The sequence below is a fragment of the Halyomorpha halys genome, unplaced genomic scaffold (genome assembly GCF_000696795.3).
Source record: "Halyomorpha halys isolate HHAL.00 unplaced genomic scaffold, Hhal_1.1 Scaffold1286.1, whole genome shotgun sequence".
NCBI classification, from domain to species: Eukaryota; Metazoa; Arthropoda; class Insecta; order Hemiptera; family Pentatomidae; genus Halyomorpha; species Halyomorpha halys.
Genome location: NW_027113895.1, coordinates 159,217 through 169,529, shown reverse-complemented (window position 1 = coordinate 169,529; position 10,313 = coordinate 159,217). Strand labels below are relative to the sequence as shown.

The window sequence follows — 10,313 nt, the reverse complement described above, 5'->3', positions numbered from 1 at the left end:
ACCTGAAATACCTCGTACTTGCATATAATAAAAAATTTTATGCTAAATTGATTATATATATAAGTACAATTGTGTTACTATAGCGACCACGATGAAGTGGAAAAGGTTAAATTATCATATTTAACTTTGTCAAAACAGAATACCCAAGGGTGGAGACTATCCATCAGTTTAATTAATGTGTATTTAAACTCATATTTAACTTGTTTCTTTGTTTAGAACTATTCATTGTGATGCCTACATTTGATTAAACTGTTTTAGAAAATCAATCTTGAAGAAACACTCCTAGATTTTGAAAAAACTCCATTTACTAATTTTCATAAAATGGTTCATCAAATAGATCCATTCTATAAGCTATGGCACACAGCACTTGAATTTCATGATCAATATGAAAAGTGGTACTTTGGTAAGTAAATTCAATTATAAAAAAATTATGATTAATAATAAAATTGTGTACTCTTACTGACACCTCAGATATCATACAGGTCTCAGAACCATAGGTGACAAGTCTTACAATTTTATCATACACCATGATCTTGATCCTGTTGGGCAGCACACTATAATTGACAGTTACCTCAAGACAAAGCGGCATTTCTGGCAGGCAGCTATCCTTGCTTTCAGTTACTGCCCCATTTCATTACTTTCAGTTATTAGTGTACCCATATTCTTAAAAGCTTCAACCGCTATTCAGCAGAATTACAAAGACTTTATATAACAAACTTATTCAAGATATTCCTCCATAATTATTGCAGTTCATCATTTCTTTTCTTTTCTTTTTTTTTTTAAATGAGACTTATAACAGTATAGCAGCGCTACCGATCCGAGACCGGCCGTACTGGCAGCGAACTTCACAATGAGACGAGAAACTTCAAGCCGTTCACGTTTATTCTACACCCAGGAGTGCCACTCATGTTTATTCTATATGATCATCTTATCAATTAACTTGTAAATAATAATAATAATACAATTGTAAAAAAAACATCAAAATTGTAAATATTTTAGAACAATAAAGAGATAAATGCGTACTCACAGGAGGTGCCTCTCACCGACCTTTTTAGACTTAACAGAGTAATTAATCCATCGAAAAATGTTCAAGTTATTCTCTCAAACTAGTATTTTTTGTTTAAATGAGATTTCTTCTTCTCTGTGGACTCCTCTCTCTCCTCTACCTTTATCCTTTCGTAAGCTCTGGCGACTAGCTACCCTCTGGGCTCACATACCTCCTTCGTCTCTGTTGGAATAGTACCCGGCAGGACGAGGGCACCTTCCTGCATGACTCTTGAGGCTAGCTACCCTTCAGGTCTGCATTCCTCCCTGCTGTTTATCGGAATAATACCTGATAGGACGAGGTTACCATCCTCTGAGATATAATGGGTATCACCCCTTAGTCTCATTCTATCTAGACATCTTTCCTGTCAACTACCTTACCTTTATTAACTGAACACGCATTGTCACGACCTTCTGGACAAGCGGAATAGTTGAGAAAATAACCCACCTCGACAACAGTAATCCTAGATCTTGAACATTATATTATAATTCTCTTTTAATATATTTTCTCCTTTAATCTTTACACCTTTGTATCTGTACTATCCAGGCCAGGACTTCTATTATTCTTTAGGGTAGCATTCTTATCAAGAAAAAATGTTCATTATCTGGAGGTTTCACATCATTATTGTTGATATGCTTTGGCAGATTCACACTATAATGTTTGCCTTTGATTTCTGAACTTTTAATAAATTACTAAGATATTATCTCCACACTACCATGATTATAGATGGATTGCTAATCACCATCTTTATTTTAGTATAGTTCTGGGTAAGATAACTTTCTTAAATTCCTTCATTTCTTTATAAAATTTTCTTCTTAACTTGGCATTCTAATCAGTTTGGAGCATTTCTAAAATAAGAAAAATGAGATTTTCATCAGGTCTGGGGATTAACACTGACAGCCGATTAGATGATCAGTCTGATCCTACTCTCTCAGCAGTGCTGGGGTTGCCAGACATTACAGACCACCAAGAAGATTTAGAAGTAAAGAGGGAAGAGCCTAGAGGTAGCCTAATATAACAAGATAGCAGACAATCAATCCTTGAATGGAGATGGGAAGAGAACTCCAGAAGGAGGTTCCACATATGACGAAGGATTTGCTAAAGAAGGCGGTTTTAGAGGAGGGCATATATAAAGCAGTCGGTTGGGATATGGTGTTTAATGAGTCGATGGTTGAACGAAGAGTGAGGAGATCAAGGATATAGGTACATTTTTTGATTTTAAGAACTTGGAATAGGAAAACACCAAGGAGATATTGCCTTCGGGAGGTTGGATAGAGCCACTTCAACTCGGTATATCAGCGGAAGACTTGAGAGCGCCTTGGAAACCCAAAGATAAATCTTACATAGCAATTCATGAGTCTCTTCAGTCTCAACTCTAGTCCTACAGATAGCCCTCCATAGACCAAGAAACCGTAGTCAAAGTGGGGGAAGATGAGAGAGGATAGGATACTCGTGTCAGACGAAGGGGGGGACAAAGGAGGTTTATTTGGAATGATGACTGTTTGGGAACGATGGGACAGGAAGGAGAGGAACCACTTTAGGACACTATTTGACATGGAAAGATTTTGAAGTTTATATATTTTTGTGGAGAATATTAGTTGTTCTCTTATGTAACCTACTCTAAAAGTATATTGTTTCAGTATTATGAATGCTACTTTTAAATTAAAATTTAAGTTCAAAAGTTAGCTTGATACAGGTTAGATTATACTAGATCAAAGTTTCTAAAACTAAATTTTTGAAACCTACTAATATTACCTATTTAAGTGTTTTGGTTTGTGAGGAGAAAATTAATTTCAGAAATAAATTATTCATTATTTACATGGACATTGGTTGTAATTTGTATTTTATATTGTTCAGGACCATTTCAAGGAATCGATGCTGAAGCGGTTAAGGAATCAGTTGAAAATATGTGGCGAACTCTTTATAAACTTTCCCGTACTTTTTCTGATGTCCCAGGTTCTAGAAGAATTGCAGAGCTTGTCAGGGGAAAAATAGATAAGTTTAAACAGTTTCTACCAGTTTTACAGGCTGTTTGTAATCCTGGCTTACAAGAAAGACATTGGAAATTGGTAATTGTTTCTCAAAATATTTTACTTACAGTATAGTGGATGAAATAACAATTTCTTCTTTAACAGATCAGTGAAGCAGCTGGTGTTCCTTTAGAGATCACTGACAAAACTTCATTATCAGAAATGATTGAGCTTGGACTAATTAAGTTTGTAACAAAGCTTGAAGAAATTAGTGTAAGTGCATCAAGAGAATTTTCTTTAGAAAAGAATTTAGAAAAAATGAAACTTGAATGGGTTGATATTTGTTTTGAACTGGGCACATTCAGGTAAGTTCTTTTATCCTATTTATTGTATATTCTTTAATCTCTTTATTATCTCACTTTTTGAGGCAGAAGTATTAATAATAATATAGTAATAGTTGGCAAATTTGATGATTATTTACTGGATGTAAATTTGTGGGTGTAATAGAACCCATAACAACTCTTCTGACTGCAATAATGCATTAATTCCCCCAGTTTGGGTAAAACCAGTCCTAGGGATTATAGTTAAGTTACTTTTTAGAAGGTTTGAATAATTGATTTAAAGCCCTTTTAAGTTACCTCGGATTTTATCAGTCATAACGGTTATAATGTGCACTTGAAAAAACATGTTTGTCTTTGGTTTTATGTTTAATTGAATTCATATTATATTTAAGTATTCCTAATTAAACTTGTTCATCTATTATTATTATTGTATTATATAAATGTCATGTTAAATTCACTTCAGTCTTTTAGCATCTAAAGTTAGTGCATTATGGGATATAAAAAAAAAATTCATTTACAGGGAAACTGGGGTTTCTATATTATCTGCTGTGGATGATATACAAGTAATGCTTGATGATCATATTCTGAAAGCACAGACAATGAGAGGTTCTCCTTATGTTAAACCATTTGAAAAAGAAATGCAAGAATGGGAGGAAAAACTTGTATCAATGCAGGATATACTAGATGCTTGGATACAGGTAGATTTTTATGTGTGTTAAAATAATATAGATAATTGTAAAGTGTAATTTTATTCATTTATTGCTATATTTAATAAAAAATAATAAACTTTGGCACTGTATCAAAAATTTGGGGTGCATTTTACCTCTGTTTCATAGCCTATAAAACATGGGTCTATCAAATGAGCCATTTAAGAAATATAGGTATGCCGAGAAAAAATGTTTATGAATATGGTTAAGTTGTAGAAAGAATCTAATGAAATTTATACTAGACTCAGTTTACAGTAATCCTCCACCTTTCTCTAATATTGAACCAAATTGGACAAGCCATTTTTAAAATATAGGTTAAATAAGGGAAACATGTTTATACATGTGCAAGCAAAAGGTGGTGGGTGGAATCAGATTAAATCAATATGAGACCAACCCGCACAACTCCTGAAAACTTCACCGAAATTTGAATTTGAACACAAAATTGACCACAGACCAATATGGAACCATCTTTGTTCATTATTATATAAAAATTAAATGTAAGTGAAACTTCTGATTCTGAAAACATAGTTTTTAAATTTATGAAAGGAATATGGTCCGGGTGCGGTCAAGAAAAACTCAAATAGTAGAAATATACTAATTTAATGAGCCAACGTTTCGCCCCACGTTGCAGGGCTTCTTGGTGTTTGTATCTTGAGGGCCCCGTGTGTTTCGTGACATACTGGAAGATTATTGATTGACCGTGTGTGAAGATGAAAGGAATATGGTCCGGGTGCGGTCAAGAAAAACTCAAATAGTAGAATTTATGGATGAATAAAAAGCTTCCCTACCTTTGGCAGTGAGAAAATAACATATTAAAATCTAATCAGATGTATAATTTATTTTAAAATACAGATGTTTCAAATAGAAATCAATTTAGTTTGTGCGAGACGTACAATATCCTTAACTTCAATTTAAAAATATTATGCATACTATTATATCTTACTTCACTTAACAAATTACCTATCACTTCTATATTTCTAGCATCTATGGTATGGACCAAAGACATTATTAGTAAAGGTCGGTATAAGGAAGCTATGGAATGAAAGCAAGGTGGGGTTTTAAGGAAATTGTCTGGTATTATTCTAACATTGCTAAACAGAATATGAGACAGAGCCATGGATTAGATTCAGCCTCCTCAACAGCAAAAACAGAATAGGAACGGTCAGGTTTGCCAACTACACCTCTCTAGGAATCGAAACCATGATAGGAACCGGCAGCATTATAGCCCTGGGATATCTTCAAAATCTGTACTTTTTCCATTTGTTACCAAAAAAATCCAAAACTACGTCCCTCCAAAAAGTCAAACATTTTCATAATCATCTCATATTTTGTGAAGTCGTAAAAAAAAAAAATTCATTCTGCAAAACATTCAAATAGAATGAATTTGAAGCAAATTTAATTAATTTCATTTCAGGCCACAAGAGAATGTTTAGAATCAATGTTTTTCTTAAACATGACTGATAATGAAAACGATGAAAAATGAATTGTGAGAGAATAGAAAAAAAAGAACTATTTGTTTTAATTTTTAATAAATTCTTGCAAAACATTAAGTATAAAATACAAATCACTTGTATAAAACATGAAGAAATGATTGTACTTAAAACTTAAAAGATTATTCAAATGATAATTATAATTTTTTTATTGAAGTGTAATAAAATGTAAATAAAAGATGTAATTTTAATGTAAATGTTTGTTCTTAAAATTTTGACACCTCTGGTTGAAGAAAAGTTCCAATCGAAGAAGGGACTTCTGTGACTATTTAGCAACTTCGTAAAACCATTGTCACTCTCAGACCACCTCTATTACCATGAACTTTACTCTTCACTCATGTGTAACCGGATGTGACAACCTCAGCACCATTTGGCCAAAACTAAATTTGTTAGCGAGCGAAGTTCAAGTACCAATTTTCTGATCTGGCTGAAGTGTTTTGCAGCCAGAATCATCTGAAGAAGCCGTTACATCTGCAACCATAAAGTGCTTTATGGCTTTGTACACAGGTTAAATCCAAATAGAAACCTTGGATCACCTCCTCAACAAGATCTTTGTCTCTTCTGCTACCACTTCCAGAAGATGTTTCAAGCCACAAAGTTTGTACTTAGCATTTGTAGAGTGCTGAGACAAATCCAAAAAATCAGGTCTGGTTGAAATTCAAGGACTTACCTCCATCATCACCACTTTGGATCCTACTACCCAGCTTCATCTGCACAAAATCTCTTAAATGAAGAAAATGTAAGAACAACAATTTCATTGGCTTCTTTAAATCTTTTATTTATATCATGTACAAATAATTAAAAATTTTATAATTACCACTTGAACTATTTTTTTAAGTTTTGAGTACAACTACTTCTTCGTATTCTGTACAGTTAGTTTGTATTTTATATTTATTAAAAATGTAAATCTTTAGATTAAATTAATCCTGGAATAATAATGGTAGTTGAAATGACAAATACCTTGCAACATTTTTCTCCCCAATTGTGATGGATAAGATGGATGAGGGGGGGATGAGTGGATAGATTGTGATAGAGTGCGAGCTATATACGATAGTACTTCTGTTGGTCTGTTGGTTTAATACTTTTGATCAGTTATAAATGTTATAAGTTTCAACTAAACATTTTGTTGATTAAACTAACATTTATTAATAGCTGCTATTTGATTGTTTGTCGATTATACCATTCATATTTGCCCTTGTGCTTGATCCGGGTTATAGAATGATTATGCTATAAGAAAATTAGGTGTATAATTAATTACAAGTAAATGAATGAACTATAGTTTTGCTATTTTTTTTGTTTTGTTTTTTTAAATTATTATTATAACCCTTTTCGTTGGTTACTATCTTAATTTCATATTATATTCCATTATATGTGCACTTATATTCATCTTCTTTGGCATCATCTGTTGTTTCACCACTGTAACCTTTATTAATAAAAATTCAAAATTTTCATTGTTATCAGTTATTTCATTTTATTTTATTTTTTTAATAAATGTTTTTTCATTGCATAAATATATAATGTACAATATTTACCATATTGTTTTGAGATTCCCCATTATGCAATACAATTTTCTTGATACTAGTTGTTTTTACACAATTACTCTATCTTACATTTTGGTAAAACAAACTGAAGAGGAACAATATTGAGTTATTTACCTTAATATTTTAACTGAGGTTTCTCTTCTTAATATCTTTATTTTCACTTTCTACTTCTTCCATCTTATTTACCTTCTTTCTTCTAGTTCATCAAAGTCCATACAAATTGAGTCATAGGTTAAAATTTTTTGTTAAATTAATTTTGTGTTAAAAAAGTGTTTTTTTAGGTTCTTAACTTTTTATTTTTATTCTGGTCAATGATAATAAAATAATAAAAAAAATGAGGTGGTAAAATTAGTTTATTCAAAAATAATGAAATAACTATTTATTAGACACTTTAATTTGTCTAGACTAGACTTCAAAAGAATTAAATAAACCTCTAAACTTTTAACAATATGGAATTTGATTATTACAGGTTCAAATCACATGGATGTATCTAGAGTCCATCTTCAGTTCTGAAGACATTATGAGACAAATGCCAGAAGAAGCTAGAAATTTCCGTACAGTTGATACTACCTGGAAAGAAATAATGAAAAATACAGAACAAGATACCCATATATTAGTTGCTACTGATTACCCCAATCTTCTTACAGTTTTGCGGAAATTAAATTCTCTTCTTGAAGATATCCAAAAAGGTCTTAATGATTATTTAGAAAAAAAACGCCTGTTTTTTCCAAGGTATGTTATCTAAAATATTTAATTGTTATTAATTGCTTTAAACCTGGAAATCCCTTAGGGGAGACATAGGGCTGCCATGAATATCCACCATCCAACTCAGTCTCTTGCAAGTTGATTAACCCTGAACCATGTCTAATCTGCTTTTTGTACCTCCTTTTCCATGGTTCTTCTCCATGTCTCTCTTAGACATAATTGTCTTTTTATTAACGGTGGATAGCCTGACATTCATTAACTATAATTAAAGATATGTAGTAAAGCTAAAAAACTTAAGTAAAATGTTTTTTTCTTTTTTTCTAGTACTTTGAGAATTCAAGTGCAGTAGTCAGTAGTAATTAAACTGTTTAGTGTATTATTATAAACATTTAACAAAAATGAATGTTGAAATTTTTGCAAGTACACACTACTGAAAGTTCATTTTATTCTAGATAAAACATAAAATTTTCCTCATTTTTCATGCAGTGTTCAGTATGTTTGAAGCTGTCTATTGTAAGAAAGAAGAAATGTTGACACTTTTTTTAAAGCTGAGTAAATTTACTAATCTAATAGACTAGTGTTAAAATTCCACCATACCATGTGACCATCTCACTGTTGGTCTCCCTCTCCACCTTGTTTCCCATGTTAGCAGCATTTTTCACACTTCTCCATCCACCATTCTGGCAATTTGTTGTGCTTATTAAATTATCTGCCTCAGCTTCATTCTGTTCTAACATCAGGCTAGATGTACGTTCAATAGTTCCTGAAATACAATGTTTTACAAAACAATTAGTAGATGTACAAATGTCGATCATTACCCAAATTGAAGTCAGTTAAATGCATCATAATGTGGTTTATTTATACTGATTAGTAGAAGTAGTAGTTGCATCTTTTCAGAAATAAATATGGAAAATATTGATTTCTTGTAATTCAAAAAACACTGTGGTATTCAAAGAAGAAAGAAAAATGTTAAATCAGGATTCTCTAAACTAAATCTGAGGAATCTATTATATCTAAAGACAGATGTCTATTAGCGCTGAAATTAGAGCTACTGAAATGCAGCATAATATAATTTATTATGATTATCTTTATAGGCTTAGTAGGTAGTTTCCTTATTATTGATTGACATAAATTCACAAAATGTTGATATCTCATTATTTTGGACAACACTTTAATATTTGAAAAATCATATCTATAGAGGTAGAGGATCTATAGAGGTAGTACATGTCTATTAACACTCCAATTGAAACTACTTTTAATGCACTGTAATGTAATTTATAGTGATTATCTTTGTAGAAGTTTTAGTTTTCGTGATATTGGCAATCATAAAATCAAAACTGCTCTGCTGAACTCCTTTTATAATGTGGCTTGTCATATTCTTGTTCCAAGCTATTTATGTGTACATCGAATCACCTTTATATTAATAACACTTAACATTAAATATATTAAAATATAAATATGACTATAATATATAAACTTTAAAAAAAAATAAATTTACTAAACATTAAAACTTATTTTTATTAATTAATAAAAAAAAACTTAATATTAATGCAGTTTTAGGGACTTAATTCAATAAGTTACAACTGAAATTCTATGTTTTAAAGTTGTGTGTGTTAAGTATTTCAGATGAATAAATTAAATTACCTGACTTAATTTCATCTTTACATTTTTTACTCTTGAATTTGTCAATTCACTTAATAATGTTCCCTGATTTCTTTTTAATAATAATAATAACAGACTTCTTGTCACATCTTATCATAAATGAATTAAACCCTTTTGGTATTAATGAATAGCAATATTAAGTAGAAGAATATAGCATGAATAAAAGTTAATAATTATTTCTGGATTATATTTATATATTAAATAATTTCCATTGTAAATGTTGAACTGGACATATTAAATATGAAATGATATCACATGTATATTCATAGATCTCCAGGATGCACCCAGCATCTAAAAAGTGGGTATCTTTTTATCAGGAGAAAAACCTGGCAGTTGAATGTGACCCTGACCAAATCACCTCCCTACACAACTATTGATCTCGAAACAGTACTTCCTTACTACGTATTGACCCCTAAACTCCTTATGTTTTGTTATATCTCTTTGGAGAAGGATTTGTGCATCGGGTTTAGGTGTGTGGATGAGTAGGAAGGATAATAAAAACATTTAATTCATCAGTTTCCACATTGTATCTCGAAAATTAAGGAGTTGAGTGAAAAATTTATTCTTATAAAAATTGAAGTATATTAAAAAAATAATTGGTTCTTTATCTCAAAAATAAGTTATATAACCTCTTTTGTAGGACATTTATTATACTTAAGTTTTGTAAAAAACCTATTTCACCAAACCCAATAATTTTTAGTACAAAATGTTTTCAATATATACCTTGCAATATGTTCTTTTATCAAGACTAGCAGACCCAGAAATGCTTTGCTATTACTAGATTTGAGGATGAATGAATTAAATTAAATGAACACAATTGAAAATTTGATATCAATTGTTGTCACAATTAAA

The 10,313-nt window shown here is 31.1% G+C and overlaps 1 protein-coding gene across 1 annotated transcript in view; it reads left to right on the top strand.

Moving 5' to 3' along the window:
* The first annotated feature begins 259 nt into the window (after positions 1-259).
* LOC106689148 (dynein axonemal heavy chain 3) overlaps positions 260-10,313 on the top strand; it is a 144,295-nt gene continuing 134,241 nt past the window's right edge. Inside the window, exons 1-5 of the mRNA XM_067051158.1 lie at positions 260-403; positions 2,903-3,114; positions 3,181-3,380; positions 3,877-4,054; positions 7,564-7,826. Of these exons, the coding sequence (XP_066907259.1) occupies positions 322-403; positions 2,903-3,114; positions 3,181-3,380; positions 3,877-4,054; positions 7,564-7,826 (935 nt within the window). The 5' untranslated portion in view covers positions 260-321. The remainder of the gene's footprint in view (positions 404-2,902; positions 3,115-3,180; positions 3,381-3,876; positions 4,055-7,563; positions 7,827-10,313) is intronic.